The 17,441-nt window shown below is 35.3% G+C and overlaps 1 protein-coding gene across 2 annotated transcripts in view; it reads left to right on the top strand.

Annotated features, from left to right (window-relative positions):
• The window catches only part of IA-2 (tyrosine phosphatase IA-2), a 775,584-nt gene that overhangs the window by 210,993 nt on the left and 547,150 nt on the right, over positions 1-17,441 (top strand). For both annotated transcript variants that reach the window (XM_081741273.1, XM_081741272.1), the window contains exon 11: positions 6,067-6,152. In XM_081741273.1, the coding sequence (XP_081597399.1) occupies positions 6,067-6,152 (86 nt within the window). The remainder of the gene's footprint in view (positions 1-6,066; positions 6,153-17,441) is intronic.

The following is a 17,441-nucleotide window of genomic DNA, read 5'->3' as shown; positions in this document are numbered from 1 at the left end:
TGCTTGGAGAACACGTATGACTGATAGTTACTTCATATATGGCGGGATTCTTTATCGGTGCAGTCATTGTAAAGGTGTTTTGAAGAATACTTGCTACGTTCCCCAATATTACGTTCCAAAATTTAAAGCGAATAAACACTTTAGCCCTAATTCGCAGATATATCAAGTTATTACAATAAACCTATCAACTTCAGATTAATATGTCATAACATTATACATACCAACTAACATCGATTTATTCTTTTTGTTTACACAAACATATTCCATCTATATTCGTCCATTTCGTGTATACGTCCATAATAATCTTTACCATGACAACATGTCATGTCAATAATAATGTTTTTTTCTTTTAATTATATCTAAGCTATATGCTTAATTATTGCGCCTCTGATCAATGTTGATAATATAGGTACAGATTAATTATAATAGGGATATATCGCTGTAAATGTCGCCCAGAACGGGAATTCCGTAACAGTATTACAGTGAAGGAAAGAACCCTGGATATTTTCAAAACACTCACTTTTTGAATAGCCCTCGTACTAATTATTATTACATCAATCCTCGTATTAATTATTATTATTACATCAATATAAATATTTTTCTTTTCTCTTCTTTCTCCATATATATATATATCAATTCATTTATAATAACATTTTTCTTTTATTACTAATCACATATCATAAAACGTCGATTCATTACAAATATCATTTATGGATCTATTCAAAATTATAACTAATTGATGACTTACGCAGAGTTACTAGTTAATTGTTCCTCTTTTACATTGAGCGATAACATCCATATACAAACGACATTATTTATAATTAAGATCGTCATCTTATCAAAACAACAACAAGATCAGAAGGCAATAATTACATTTAGAAGCTTCAATTTAAGATCAATGTCATGAATTTCAATTTAACACAATCAAATCTCTTTTGAACACGTAAGGTAAAATAAAGATAAACATAACACTCAAAGTTATTACAAAGATAAAATAAATGAATCACATCATAACATGTTGCACATATATAAAGTCCAAATGAAGTACTCATAACACAACTCGTAACATCCAAGAGAATAGATCAAGAATTGTTAGCCAAGTTTAGTTTAGTTAACACATCAGGGTTGACTAAAGTTTGAACTAGCTTTAGCCATTTCCAACTTTAATCTGATACTTATTTTCCTGTTCTTGTTCAACCTTTTCATTACGTTGCTGAAACTTCTGATGAAGCCCAACTCTAGGTGAATCTACAATAACAAGTATCTTCTTTCCAGCTACTTTCTCCACTACGGTGGGCAAAATATCTTCAGTTCGTCCAACAAAATACTCCCTGTTTGTGATGACATTCTTTACAACATTAGCTCTTGTATCTTCAACTGACTGGTTGGACATTTCTATGCCAAGAATTTGAGTACATTTCTTAGCAAGAGTAAATCCAATTCCTCCAGCGGCACAACACACATCTATCAAGGAAGTTTCTTCGTCAACTTCAACCATTTCCGCGATGGAAGTATAAAGCTGCTCGGCTCCCGAGGTATTCACTTGAAAATCAGAATCTGGAGATAATCGGAAACTCATGTCACAGATAGTTTCTTTCACATATTCTAACAGCTGCAGAGGTGGAGGTTTCTCACCTTCTTCCTTTTCAGTGAAGATCTGGAAATAGAGCGATGTTACATTCAAGCTGTTTCCTTCTCTGTTTTGGAGATAATAATCTTTCAAATCATCCTTAATTTTTCCTATAGGCAAACGCCTCAGAAAATCTGCAAGTCCTTTATTCTTCTCTTTTCTTTCTTCTGTCCAACCTGCTAAATCCAGATTTCTTCTCAGCAGCAAATCCGTCACTCGCGTGAGTGAAGATTTTATTTCTTCAGTCTTCTTCTTCAACTGTTCTCCATAAGTAACATCCCACAAAGGTATTGTAGCCTGTTTTATTCTATCTTCTACAAGTAACTCAACTTTCGCCTTTTTAGAATCCTTATCATCAGACTTTTCCAATTTTCGCTTACGTTGATCAGTTCCGGCAACTTCGGCTGAAAGAACTCGCTTCTTCCAACTGTATCCATTCAAGGTCTTTACTGCCTTCTGTTGGTCTTCTTCAGTTTTGAAGATCAAATAAATCCAAGAACTCGCTCTTTTCGGTGACCTAATAGTATGGCTTCCCAACTTCAAATCGTCTGTCAACAATTTCTTCAATTCCCCTAACCTGTATAATCTCGGCAGACCTTTCACTTCAATTTTGAATACGCCTGTATTCACTTCAATTTTGAATACGTCTGTAGTAGTAGTGGTGGTGGTCTCCTTGGCCGGAGATGATGGTTCTTCTTTAATTGCAGCATCTTCCGCATCCCAATTCACCACAGGTTCAGTTGTTTCGTTTACATCCTGTTCTTCAATATTTTCATTTCGTCCATCGACCTTCTTCTGACCTTCTTCCGGTTCTACTTTCATATTCACACCAGTACCATTCACTTTTTCAATCAACACTTGCAAGTCCTCTTTCAAATTATGCTGTAACCGATCGAAATTTTCATGGATACCCTGAACTCTATCTGCAAGAGACTTGTGTTGGGTCAATATTTGCTCGAACTTTTCATCATTTGATTTCTTCATATGCTCCAGCTTCTCATCATTCGATTTCTTCATATGCTCCAGCTTCTCATCATTCCATTTCTGTATCTGTTCTAGCTTTTTATTGTATTGTTCGGATTTAGCATCTAGTAGTTGACTAATCATATCAATAAGATTAGAATGGGAACGTTCGGACACAGTTACGGCAGTTCCAGACATGGTTTCATCTAAAGTACTGGGTACTTCTTCAATCTCCGAATCCTGCATAATTCCAGTTCTTTGGATTTTCTTTCCACTTCTCAAAGTAGTGAAACTCATAAAAGGTAAAATATGCACATAAACTCCGTTCTTACTATCCTTCGGAACTAAAGGTTTTCGGTATAGTCCCGGGTCTACGGCACCAGATAAAGCGAATAAACACTTTAGCCCTAATTCGCAGATATATCAAGTTATTACAATAAACCTATCAACTTCAGATTAATATGTCATAACATTATACATACCAACTAACATCGATTTATTCTTTTTGTTTACACAAACATATTCCATCTATATTCGTCCATTTCGTGTATACGTCCATAATAATCTTTACCATGACAACATGTCATGTCAATAATAATGTTTTTTTCTTTTAATTATATCTAAGCTATATGCTTAATTATTGCGCCTCTGATCAATGTTGATAATATAGGTACAGATTAATTATAATAGGGATATATCGCTGTAAATTATAGACCGTAACATCTCCCGGTTGGACAGACACACAGATAAATGGGGTAAAGATATAAAGGAGTTTCGGTTGACTTCCTTTAAAAGACATTTATTGGTATCTCTTACCGTCTTTACTCTGACACATGTTGTCAGAGAAATGGAGTAATGGAATGCACGAATTGACAGAGTTATTCTGTACAAGATTTCCCATGCTTGCACATGGTATAGGTTGAAGGCTAATACGCCATATTAAAGCTTAAAGAATGGATGCAGCGATCGGCCTTCGGTCGCAATTTACAGCGAACATACAGTCCGCCATTTTGTCTTAGGATAATGGAGAGATTTTTCTTTTTTCTGTTTCGTTCAAATCACTATTTCAACAAATCTTATTTACAGATATCTACTTAACTTGAATTGAAGCTAATTGAACCCCTTTTCCTTAAAAAAAGATAAATAAAAGTTTCGGTGATGTTACGATTTTATGGGCAGCCTTGAAAGAAGAAAAAGGATAGCGGTGATGTAACGATATTATGGGTAGCTTTGCGAAAAGAAAATGTGTTGCTGAGGGAATGATTTTATGGGTAGCTTCAAAGAAGAAACAGTTTATAGGTAGACGTTAAAAAAATAAAAGGTTGATCATGGAAACGATTTTATGGGTAGCCGTGAAAAAAATAAAATTTTGATGATGGAAACGATTTTATGGGTAGCCTTGAAAGAAGAAAAAGGATAGCGGTGTTGCAACTATATTATGGGTAGCTTTCCAAGAAGAAAAGGTGTTGCTCAGATAATGATTTTATAGGTAGTCTTAAAAGAAAGGAAAGGATAGCGGTGATGTAACGATATTATGGGTAGCTTTGCGAAAAGAAAATGTGTTGCTGAGGGAATGATTTTATGGGTAGCTTCAAAGAAGAAACAGTTTCTAGGTAGCCGTTAAAAAAATAAAAGGTTGATCATGGAAACGATTTTATGGGTAGCCGTGAAAAAAATAAAATTTTGATGATGGAAACGATTTTATGGGTAGCCTTGAAAGAAGAAAAAGGATAGCGGTGTTGCAACTATATTATGGGTAGCTTTCCAAGAAGAAAAGGTGTTGCTCAGATAATGATTTTATAGGTAGTCTTAAAAGAAAGGAAAGGATAGCGGTGATGTAACGATATTATGGTTAGCTTTGCGAAAAGAAAATGTGTTGCTGAGGGAATGATTTTATGGGTAGCTTCTAAGAAGAAACAGTTTATAGGTAGACGTTAAAAAAATAAAAGGTTGATCATGGAAACGATTTTATGGGTAGCCGTGAAAAAAATAAAATTTTGATGATGGAAACGATTTTATGGGTAGCCTTGAAAGAAGAAAAAGGATAGCGGTGTTGCAACTATATTATGGGTAGCTTTCCAAAAAGAAAAGGTATTGCTCAGATAATGATTTTATAGGTAGTCTTAAAAGAAAGGAAAGGATAGCGGTGATGTAACGATATTATGGGTAGCTTTGCGAAAAGAAAATGTGTTGCTGAGGGAATGATTTTATGGGTAGCTTCAAAGAAGAAACAGTTTATAGGTAGCCGTTAAGAAAATAAAAGGTTGATCATGGAAACGATTTTATGGGTAGCCGTGAAAAATATAAAATTTTGATGATGGAAACGATTTTATGGGTAGCCTTGAAAGAAGAAAAAGGATAGCGGTGTTGCAACTATATTATGGGTAGCTTTCCAAGAAGAAAAGGTGTTGCTCAGATAATGATTTTATAGGTAGTCTTAAAAGAAAGGAAAGGATAGCGGTGATGTAACGATATTATGGGTAGCTTTGCGAAAAGAAAATGTGTTGCTAAGAGAATGATTTTATGGGTAGCTTCAAAGAAGAAACGGTTTATGGGTAGCCGTGAAAAAACAAAAGGTTGATCATAGAAATGATTTTATGGGCAGCCTTGAAAGAAGAAAAAGGATAGCGGTGTTGTAACGATATTATGGGTAGCTTTGCGAAAAGAAAATGTGTTGCTGAGGGAATGATTTTATGGGTAGCTTCAAAGAAGAAACAGTTTATAGGTAGCCGTTAAAAAAATAAAAGGTTGATTATGGAAACGATTTTATGGGTAGCCGTGAAAAAAATAAAATTTTGATGATGGAAACGATTTTATGGGTAGCCTTGAAAGAAGAAAAAGGATAGCGGTGTTGCAACTATATTATGGGTAGCTTTCCAAGAAGAAAAGGTGTTGCTCAGATAATGATTTTATAGGTAGTCTTAAAAGAAAGGAAAGGATAGCGGTGATGTAACGATATTATGGTTAGCTTTGCGAAAAGAAAATGTGTTGCTGAGGGAATGATTTTATGGGTAGCCTTCAAAGAAGAAACGGTTTATGGGTAGCCGTGAAAAAACAAAAGGTTGATCATAGAAATGATTTTATGGGCAGCCTTGAAAGAAGAAAAAGGATAGCGGTGTTGTAACGATATTATGGGTAGCTTTGCGAAAAGAAAAGGTGTTGCTGAGGGAATGATTTAATGGGTAGCCTTCAAAGAAGAAACGGAATTGGATGATGAAACGATTTTATGGGTAGCCGCGAAAAAATAAAAGATGGAAACGATTTTATGTGCAGCCTTGCAAGAAGAAAAAATGGTGTGATGTAACGATTTTATCAGTAATTTTGAATGTAAAAAGAAGAAATGATAAAGATGTAACGATTTATGATGGGCTTTAACATAAATTTGAATAATTGAAATGTAATTTATTATAATTTCAACTCTTTTCGTCTAGGCAGTATTTCTAAAACTAATGTACTTTTTGTTTTATTTTCAGGGTTGACAGAAATTTAGTAGTCTTCAAGGTTCGGCCTAATGCTTATGGACTGAATGCAAGTGAGGTTGCTAGAAGAGTGGGAGAAGGTAAGTCATTTGTTATTATTTCACTCAGTGGCGGATCTTGAGGGACGTGACATCGGTAAAACTTAACATTTTGTCGCTACAAACTGAGGGAAGAGGGCATACCTAAGTATATCAGAATTAGAGGGCATACCTAAGTATAACAGAATTAGAGCATTAAGTAAGTTTTCTCCTCTTTTTTTATAGCGATAAAAGGTTAAGTTTTATCGACATTATTTTTGTAAAGAGCCATCATTGATTTCAATCATTAATCATGTATAACTTTGATTTAAATACGAAATTTAAGTTCAGTGGAACATATTTCTCTCGGTGTGGACAGGATTTTAAACTTTAGCTGAACCTGCGCTGTATACTCAGCGCATCATTCTGTTATGTCCATGAACCTCCTTCCCATCGTGCCTGCCTCCTTACTCCCACAAGTAAAGGATATTAGACTCACAAAGGAAGTGAATTGCTGTGTATAGATGTTGGAGTGAGTTTGTAGCAAATTTGTAGAAGTAATACGATATCAAGTGGAAATATTTTTTAGTAACAAATCTATATCCCTCCGAGTACGCCTCATTGCGTCTCTTGAGGCCTTTGAAGTTGCCAGCATGCAGTAGGTTTTTCCGTTCCGATTTAAGCAAAGCGCCTGCAATGTCCGTCAACCCGCCATACGTAATCTCTCTACTGGTTGCCTAACACCGTAGTTTTGGCCTGCAACAATTTTAAACTTATAGGCTCAAAACGAGTCCTAAAATATTGAATAGAACAATAACGACACGGTTTTTGAAGATTTGAATGAGAACTGGACAATCTACACAAAATTTTTTAATCGACAAGTGAAAACGGCATGTTTCTAACATTTGTGATTTTCGAGATCTCATTGTCCAAAGGATTGCACACAAACGTATAAACCTAGAATTTTAATATATAGACTAGCTGAGCCTGCGCTCTCTACACAGCGCATCATTCACATATGAGCATGAATCTCCTTGTTATTCCTCACATCTGTACATGTCCCTTTACAAATAGAAGTGAAAGACGTCTTGATAAAAATTGCCAAGAGATACCTTAAATGGGAGATTTTTTTTTTTTTTTGGATTACTTTTTCAAAATCTCGCACCGTTTGCAAGATTTGAGCCTACTTCCGGTTGGAGTTTTTAATTGATGTATGATCAGTGTTTTCTTTCTTCTTGCGTGCAGTATGTAATAAGCAAATATATTCCACACGCAATTAATTATAATATCAGTGATATATATGGTGTTCATTGGGCAAAACACTCCAAACAATAAAGATTCAACTTAGAGTGGGGAAATGGTTGTCTTTCGTTTTTCATTATCATTTGGCCATTAAACAAACGCCTGAGAGGATATGAAACCCCGTATACAATTATGTGGTGTTGGAATGTATAATGCGTAGGATATGATGCTTTAGTTTTTTTTGTTTTTTGTTAATTTTAACACTTCCAGTGTACCCGTAAAAATGTAATAAAGAAATAATGGCCATATATTTTTTAAATATTCAATTAAAACTGGACATTCTACATAAAATTTGCAATCGATCAGTGAAAACGTCATATTTCTAGAGCTTTTTAGTTTCCGAGATGTCATTGTCGAAAGGATTGGCCACAAACATATAAACGTCTACAAACGTTTAGTGTAAAAGAACTCCAAAGATGGCAGCACAATTCATTTGCATTGATTTTGGAAAAAAAGCTTATTAAAATACAAAGGCTTTGAACAACAATTTAAAAAGAATAAACTTTATGAAAAAAGGTCTATTTAAATAATTTATTTAAGAGTACACACACTTAAAAGTATTTGTCTTTATTAAACGTGAAATCACAAATAACCGTAAATCAAAGGTTTGAAATCCAAAGTTATAGGTTGGAGCTCAGGCGCTTTTGTTGCTATTGTAGCATTTCAATAGATAGATACTTATATCAATACCTAAAAGTTATTTGTGTACTCGTAGCTAAAACAATGTATTTCTTTTACTTACAATGTGACTAATTTGATTCAATATTCTATTTGTAACGTGTCTCTATGTTCACAACTAGACAACTACCTAACTGTGTGCCTTAGAAGAATCCTTTCTTTTGTGCAAATACTAACCACATAACCAAGAGACACTTGTTTTAAGTTAAGAGCTAGGTAGTTGAAAATACTAAACATAAACTCACGGGAAGTTCTATTATCGTCTTTGGTTTCACTTTTCTGAAGAAAAATCAATCACATGGAGAATAATAATACCTGTATAAAGTATGCGATCAATGGAAATAAATTTGATTTTGAGCAAATTTGAAATGGTGATAGATTTTCATGATTTTCGTAGGAATTGTTATGGTTTGCAGACCTTTGGCATCCATAAACTTCAAGTTTTTATTTGAGTCTAATTTTCGCAAGTAATAATAATAATAACTAGTAAATCTTATATTTAAAAATGAATGTTTGTGTGTGCATGTGTCCGGTATTCAAATCCACGCCGGGTTTTTTTTTTTGGGGGGGGGGAGCATTTTTAAACTAATTTTATCGGAGACCATAGTATGAAAAAAAAAAACAACTATAGGCTATGTAGATCTTTTTGGTTCTTATCTTAAGGGTGGAGTAGGGGGCTTCGAAGGGAAAGGGCTGGTTTAAAATTTATGTAAAAAAAAAATTGAGTATCTCAAGAATCCGTACTCGACATGTAAACTGATGTCTAAAACCAAGACAAACACATATGATTTACAATACTGGGGGTAACACGCCTGTGAGGGTGCGAAGGGGGTGACGTAAAATGTTTCTAAAACGACCAATATTGGTCAAATCCGTAGTTTTCGGGATCGCTGAAATAAATAATGAGACTCCTGATGCCATCTAAGTCCAAATTCAGCCCCTATTGGTATAGGGTGGAAGTGAAAAATGAAATGTAAAAATAACCTAGGTTAGTGATGAATCCATAGATTTTTGGGGTCGCTAAGCTAATTGGTGATAGTCCCATTGATATTTAAGCCCATGCTTAGCCAAGAACATATGCCAGTTAGCCCAGGAATTGACAGGGCAGCGCCGAAGGCGTGCTTCACGTTATTTATCCTTCTCAGTTCGTGATTTTCTGATAGAGGCAAAACCAAAGGTGTGCGTGTTTCAGATGGATCGGAATTAACAGGAACAATAGATTTGTTATTTATTCTACACAATTCTTTGTTTTAAAATACGTAATATTATTCATAAGTATGATTCTTTGTGTGCAACGCCTGATATTTCAGCTAGTAAATAAATGAAAATAAAATGTAAATCTCTAATTACTACTTAGATACGAAAGATAAAATTAATCTGATTTTCACTATATTTGATATGATGATAGATATAAACGAGGTTAGAACACGTATGGAACATAGTGTTGTGCAGGTCGTTGATTTTTTTGTTATTGACCATCAAAGTACGAATTTGTACTTACTATTATTTTTATTACTTTTTTATTATTTTATTGTACTCTTTTGTGGCTAAATCCAAATCCAAAATTTGATACATAATAACTCAAGATCCAAACTTTTCATACAATAATATTTCACTTACCTACTGAGGTCATCAAGGTCTACCATCGTTTCAAATTTGACCAATTGGACACCTTTGATTCAAGAGTATGTAGGCCATCGGAGTTTGGGTTTGAATATAGGGACGATGCAATTTTTGGAACACCCAATATATATATATATATATATATATATATATATATATATATATATATATATATATATATATATATATATATATATATATATATAATATGTAACATAAAGGCATGTCCAAAGTTGACGAAGTGATTGCGGACATTGAAATAAGTAAAAATGTTCCTATAAACATAGGTCCGATGCTGCTTCGTTTCCGAGATAGCTACAGGGTGTTCAAATGTCGAGTTCCTTCTTATGTCTCACTATGGGAAAGTGAATGGAAATGTTCAATATTGCAGGAATAATACAATTAAGTGGAATTTTGTCTGTGCAAATACATTTACACTAACATAGAGAATGTAACTATTCAACATTTGAGGTTATTGGGTTGTCAATGTTGCCAACGTCGTAGAAAGCGTTTTATTTTCACTTAATTGTAGCACCAGACGTCCACGTGTTAGCATTTGAGTGCTGACATTAAAACGTTGCTAAACATGAAGCAGATTCCACTTCATTTTCAAAAAAACAGGGCGTCCAAGTGTGAAGTAAATTAACGGCGCACAATAGGAAACAACGATTCATAGATCACTACTCTTGCATGAAAGTGTTATTGTGTCGTTACAAATGAATGCATAAGCACCTATTACTCTAGAAATACGCAATAGTACTCTAGAGAAACCAACGAACACATTATAGTTCTTCATACAGCACATACAAACTGGCGCCAAATGTTGAACACGAAATGGTGCCTTTCTCTTTATACATAACAGCTTCATGCAGGGTTGTCAGTCCTCAATGGAAAATTATTTTGTTATTCCACTTTAGAAGCGTATTTCATATTTGATGCTTCTGCTTTCTCTCTGTCAAATTCCCTTTTGTAAGAGGCCCAGTGAAATCCCGCTTTTTAAGTTACTATAAAAAAAATGGAATTTTGTTTTCATTTATTTGAACAAATGGTAAGAACACAAGTAGAAATTAATGTATAAACCAAAAGAAAAAGTTAACTTTTCAGTTCACTTTTTGTAATATGACAGCCAAAAACAGTTCACTTTTCAGGCGTGCAGCTTTTTAAGGGCTTCTTGTCATCGTAAGGACATCCTCCACATTCTCGGGTGTCCTAAAACTTTTTGCACTGCCATTTCTTCTTCGTCTTGCTTTAAAGTTGTGAACCTACCCAAGAATTATTTTTCGTCCTGGAACACAATCACTACACGGCAGACGAAAATGTCTGCCTAATACGTGTCGTGCACTATTTACGTAAAACACTTTAATAGCGAAACTGCGTTGTTCACCGGTCATGCAGTTAAATGCCGTGCGTTCAAACCCAGTCACGTTAGAACTAAAAAGAACAGTTGAAAAACGTCAAATTAGCAATATTACAATCCAGGAGCTATATACATAGGTAGAAAAATCCATTACTTACCTATAACAGCAACAACTTATACGTATAATAAATGAGGACCCCCAGGCAGCAATAATCATCTTTGATAACACAAGAACCTATTAACACTTCACAGTACTACAATAAATAGTTTAACTGAATTAGAATTGAAATGGAAATGCATAACTTGATATTAATTAACCTACAGTATATTGCCAATTTAGCTTCCCAATTCAAGGCTTTCTAAATACATTTACACAATAGATGTACTAGTACTTGTTACGATCACAAGTTAATAATAACCGCAAACCCCAACGTATGCAATACAGTTCAGTTCAATATTAGATTACAAAGATATTCAGTCAGAAGACCTTGTAATGCAACACGTATTAGAGATACAGAATAAATCCGGTAAAATTAACTTAGATCTGTAAAACTGAAATGTGTGTAAATCATTGGTTTGATATATAAATTTCAGGAGTAAATTTTAGTGGAGATGTTTTTTAACTTAATAATTTTGAAACTTTACCCATTTAAGAGAATGACACTTGTCTTATGAATGGAAATCTGAAATTCATCATCATCATCATCATCATCATAGGTATTCTGCCTTTATTGGCAGGTCACTTGCCGCAGCTGAGAAGCTTCCATGCTCCACGGTCCTCCGCTAACCTTTTCGTCTTCGCGTATGATCTTTCTGTTTTAATATCATCCATTAATTGTATTCTCCTTCGCCCCCTCTCTCTCTTTCCCGCCACCATACCCTCTAGGACGTCCCTCATGATACGATCTCTTCTTAGGCAATGTCCCAACTAATTTCTCTTCCTCTTCCTAATACTATCTAAAAGTGTTCTTTTCTCACCCACAATTTCTAACACACTTTCATTCGTTTTCCTCTCAACCCAACTAATTCTTTCCATTCTTCTCCACACCCACATTTCGAAGGCTTCCAGTCGATTTTCGTCACCTTTACGTAAATCCACGTTTCCGCCCCATACAGTACAACACTCCACACGAAGCATTTTATGTCTTTTTCTCAACTCTTTATTCAAGGTCCCACAAAACAGACTTTTCTTCCTCCTAAAGGCTTCTTTCTTCATTCCTATCCTTCAGCATAGAGACTTCTAATTACAAAACACAGAAACACGTATTTGAGCGTTTTTGAAAAAGAAGGGAGAAAAATTGGTTCATTTCTTTTCTTTATTGAGAAAGTGTCTAGTGAGAGGATTGATGTAAGTTAGAGATGAAATTTGGTATATAAACTCTTAAATAAAAACAAAAGAATGCATGTTTCAGGATTTTGGAGAATTTCCCTCCTAAAAGGAGGAAAGAGGACAGTTTCTTTTCTTTAATAAATAAATAAATAAATAAATAAATAAATAAATAAATAAATAAATAAATAAATAAATAAATAAATAATATTGAAATTTCCCTTTGTTTATTCAGAAAGTCCCGAATGTGGAGAATCGCTCAAGTTGGACATGTGAGATTCGGTTTTATAAACTCTTAAATAAAGAGAATACCGGTACGTGTTTCACTTTTTCTAAGATTCTGCTCTCAGAGGAGATAAAATGCCAATTTCAATCATAATGAAATTTCCCATTTATTTACACTGCAGAATGTGGAGATTCTCTTAAGTTGGAGATATAAAATTCGGTACATAAAGTTATATATAAAAAAGAAGGAAACATATATTTCAGCATTTTCGATAAAATTCCACTCCTAAGAGGGAAAATTAGGATCGATTTTGTACCATCCAAATTCCCTTTCTCTATTGAGAAAACGCCCAATTTGATAGTTCGTTTAAGTTGAGGATGTGAAATTCGTTTTTTTTTAAACTTTCAACTAGATTTTTTAAAAAGAAAATACGTATTTCAGCACTTTCGAAAGTTCCGCTCCTTAGAGGAGAAATGGGGAGCTATCTTCTTTATCAGTGATAATAAAAAGGTGGTAGCTCTCTTATTGAACTGATTTGTTCTCCCATGAGTGATGAAGTTAACAGATGTGATTTCCAATGACGGCCACACAGTTTAGTTCCTATGAGGACCACAAAAGCATACTGCTTTATGTCTCTTCATCGTGAGAAATGCAAATCTATCTAAGACTTCTTAAGATCAATTAAAAATGTATCGACTGGTCCTTCTACCCTCCACGACGACCAAGGAATCGTCTAAGGTAATGGAAGAAAATTTTTAAGGACGGTGTAACGCTTATTATTATCATGACAACTCTGGGGACGATACAGACTGGATTCAATGTAGCTTCTGCACTGTCTGGGTACATGAAACATGTCTCGGTACATTATACGACTAAATGACGAAAACGAAATATATTTGACATAACTGTTTTGATGAGTGGGTAAATTATGTAAACCAGGTAATTATACTTACTTCTATCTAGCACATAGCCATAGTTCCTCTTACCGGTACTTCCTCTTACAGCTACGTTTCAGTCTTCATAGCGGGGTACCGCGGTGGCTCAGTCATTCACCTCTGCATGGGGTCCCTGATTCGACTCCAGTCCGGGGGCGCGGTGGCTCAGTGGTAGGGCGTTCACCTCCGGTGCTTGGGGTCCCTGGTTCGATCCCAGCTCGCGCCGTGTGGACTTTGTGGTGGACAAACACTGTGCTCGTGGGTTTTCTCGGGGTTCTCCCGTTTCCTCCCACTTTCTTCATTCCACCATTTCACTCATTCCTCATTATCACCGTGTCCTTTAGCCTAACCGGCATAACCGTGGGACGTTAAAACGAAGGATTTAATTTCATAGAGATAGGCGGGGCTAATTGTATTTGTATAGGTATACGTTATCTCAAAATGTCATTGTTAAGTACAAGTATTGTTAGAAGTGTTTAAAGTTAGTGTTAGTCCATACTTAATACGCTCTACTGAGACCTTCACAAACGAATTTTCGTTTATTGTACACAATTTAGCCAAACTTGCACACCAAAATATTACACGTGTTCTATTTTAATGATCACAACTTTATTAGTACCTGAGTATACACAACCATCTTATTACTTTTTCGCATATTGTGTTTGTTCGTTTCCGATCATAGTGTGCGACAAATCGTAAAATATTAGTGTAGCAATATTATGAGTACATTTGTGTCCATTAATTGAACCGCGGTTCCAATTATGAATAGTTTGCATTGTTTTTGTTTCTTTGAAATAACTTGAAATCTATTAAGTGTCTTTCTTTACTTTTGTGATCGTATATACGTGAAACATGTCACATTACGTACACAAATTTTTATTGCTAAATCTTACATGTTATCAGATAAAACACGTTTATAACGGCCATCATATGCCTTTCCCTGCTAATGTTTCGCCGGATGTGGTATAGAAATATACTTCTGCATTACTTATAAAACTCCAACTGATCAAAGCAGTAGGCCTATGTATATTTTAAGAGTAAATATTGTGTGTTACAGTTTCGGCTACGTAACACACCCTTCCTCCTTAATAATATGTCTGAAGAAGGCTATGTTGCGTAGCCGAAACTGTAACACACACACACACACACACACACACACACACACACACACACACACACACACACACACACATATATATATATATATATATATATATATATATATATATATATATAGGCATACTCCTTTGGTCATTTGGAGTTTAATTGGCAATCGTGAATTCTCCAAAGCTGCAATGGATAATTTACAAATTTTCCTCCAGTATGCAATAAAGCAGCCGGACAAAGATAGTATACTTGCTGGGGAGTAGAGAAAGAGGAAGAGGCTGAGGTGGCGATTTCTCTTTTCAAAGAAGTTGTGCTATGCCAGTTCAACCACTTTGACCCCACACACTGTACATATTCTTTAACATCCTATTACATGAGGCCAAATAATTCTTAAAAGAGAAAAAAAAGTTTCTAGTTGCCAAAACTGGTGAATTTATTTCTGAACAATAAGCGGAACTCACCTAAAATATGCCCTTATATCACTTCCGACGTAAAGCTTAAATATGGTTCAAATACGAGATGAATTTTTATATTACTAATGAAAAGCTTTTTCTCTGTTGACAAGGGTCAGAAACGTATTTATATTTAATTCAACATGTAAAAATATGTCAGGATAAAAATATGACAAATGCTAGCCTTTATTAAAAAAAAAAAAAAAAACTTTAAGAGAGTTAGGAAAACATTACAGTATAAAGGTTGATTCATTTATATTGAGCCGGATTTGGATGTGTCACTTACCTAGGATATACCGTATTTCTATTCCGATTGTTGATTGATTGATTGATTGAGTGATTTTTACGTCCCGTTCAGCAGCGAGGCTATATGAGACGTGGACCTACTGATTGACGTGGAATCCGAACCACATGAGCTCCCGCCGGGAATCGAACCCGGGTCTCCCGCGCGTTCGCTAACCACTTAGCCACGGAGGAGCTCTCTATTCCGATTGTGTTCGATCTGATGGTCACCTCTAATGACTATTCCCGAGCAACGAAGTTTCCATTACTGGATCACGGGTATTGCATCCGATTCTTCTTTACAGGATTTTCACAGGTCGGTGATACTTGCGTACTTGACGATAGCACAGAAACTGCTTAAGGACTACGAAAGCACAATTGTCCATTGGGACGGCATCTGGATCTTGACAGAGAAGTCAGAGAAGGGAATTCATACAGCCTCCTTTGGGATGCACACGAGACAAGATTTGTGGCTGTCTCGTCTCGAAAATGTGCTGTAAAAGTGATGTCTCGACTCGAAAAATGTATATATTTCTCTATTGGAAGAGCCATGTCTCCACTCGAATTTTGTCAGAAAAATCCTGTCTCGACTCGTCTCGTGCGCATCCCTAAGCCTCCTGCAGTTTATTTTTTGCTCAGCCACATGACATGGTTTCAGGACGTGTACACTGCTCTTGCGAACCGCTATGAGGCGTTAATCCCTGTGAATGAAGCGTTTGATTGTCATCTGCAATGTGTAGCATTTGCTGATCATCGTACACTGTGTGAGATTATTTCTGGAGATCTTCATACGCCGAACTACAATGAATAGTGGCGGGATCCTCCTTACGGGAACCCGGTTTCTAGCTGCTCGCATCGGTGTAGTGGATCCAGGACTGTATGTCACATATTCCCGTATAATAGGATTCCAGGTGGCTGGACCTACACGAAAATTACGCATTTTACACATTTCTGCTATGTGCGACGCCATAAATTTAGCATCGGAAAGGGTCGTAATAAACTCCTCCCAGAATCTGTTCAGTTTTAGTGACATCAGACTACGCTCGGCCATATTGCTCTATTGCGTGACTAACAAGATACTAGATACTGTTACTTCCCTCGCGGCAATCTCACAGCGATGTGCATATTTACTTTGGTATGCGTACATGGTACAGTTGCAAATTTACTTTGGCTCAGGATAAATGAATCAACCTCTGTATGATCACATTTCTCTTTAACAATTTGGCATTAAGATATTAAATTATATTTTGGGAATATTTTGTTTCACTAAAGTAGAATTATTCATTCATTTATTTGCACGATATAGTCCATTATTCAATATGATCCAAAAGTTTGGAAATACTTAAATAAAATTGTAACAAAGTATAAAGTGTAAAATCAGAGCGTTGAATGCAATATGTGAGAGGACACAAATGACATTGTCGTGTGGAATAACGGACAGATACTAACTTTGCTATCTTATGAGGCCCACTAACGTGATTCTAAGGGGGTTGGGGCTATCCCTTCCAACTGGCCCCGAGACATGCTTACTATATACTGTACTGTACCTGCTGTACTGCATTAGGTTATTGTTTTACGCTATACAAAAAAGATCTGCCCCCTCAAAAATATATATATATATCTACTCCTTCGCTTACACTCCCAAAAAATTAAAGGTGACGTCGCCACTAAATCTCACCGATGTTTTCTTCTGAGAGAACGTTCTAGTTGAAACTAACTTATATACTATGGCCCCATAAGATTTTCGACTCAAATCCAATATGGCGGCTTGCAACAAAGTACTGGAGTCATCGTGTTTCTCTCATTTGACATCCATAGCTTTCGATCTCATGTTTCTTACAGGTTCAAATTTTATTTTTGTTTTCTTAGATTTTTGGACTATCCTTTAGAGCAGCGTTTCCCAACCTTTTTCAACTTGCGGCACACTACGGTTGTAACTTGAATTCTCGCGGCACACTCATACATATTATTATTATTATTATTATTATTATTATTATTATTATTATTATTATTATTATTATTATTATTATTATTATTATTATTATTATTATTATTATTATTTT

The sequence above is a fragment of the Thermobia domestica genome, chromosome 15 (genome assembly GCF_964235325.1).
Source record: "Thermobia domestica chromosome 15, izTheDome1.hap1.1, whole genome shotgun sequence".
Classification (NCBI taxonomy): Eukaryota; Metazoa; Arthropoda; class Insecta; order Zygentoma; family Lepismatidae; genus Thermobia; species Thermobia domestica.
This window is presented reverse-complemented; position numbering and strand designations above follow the sequence as displayed.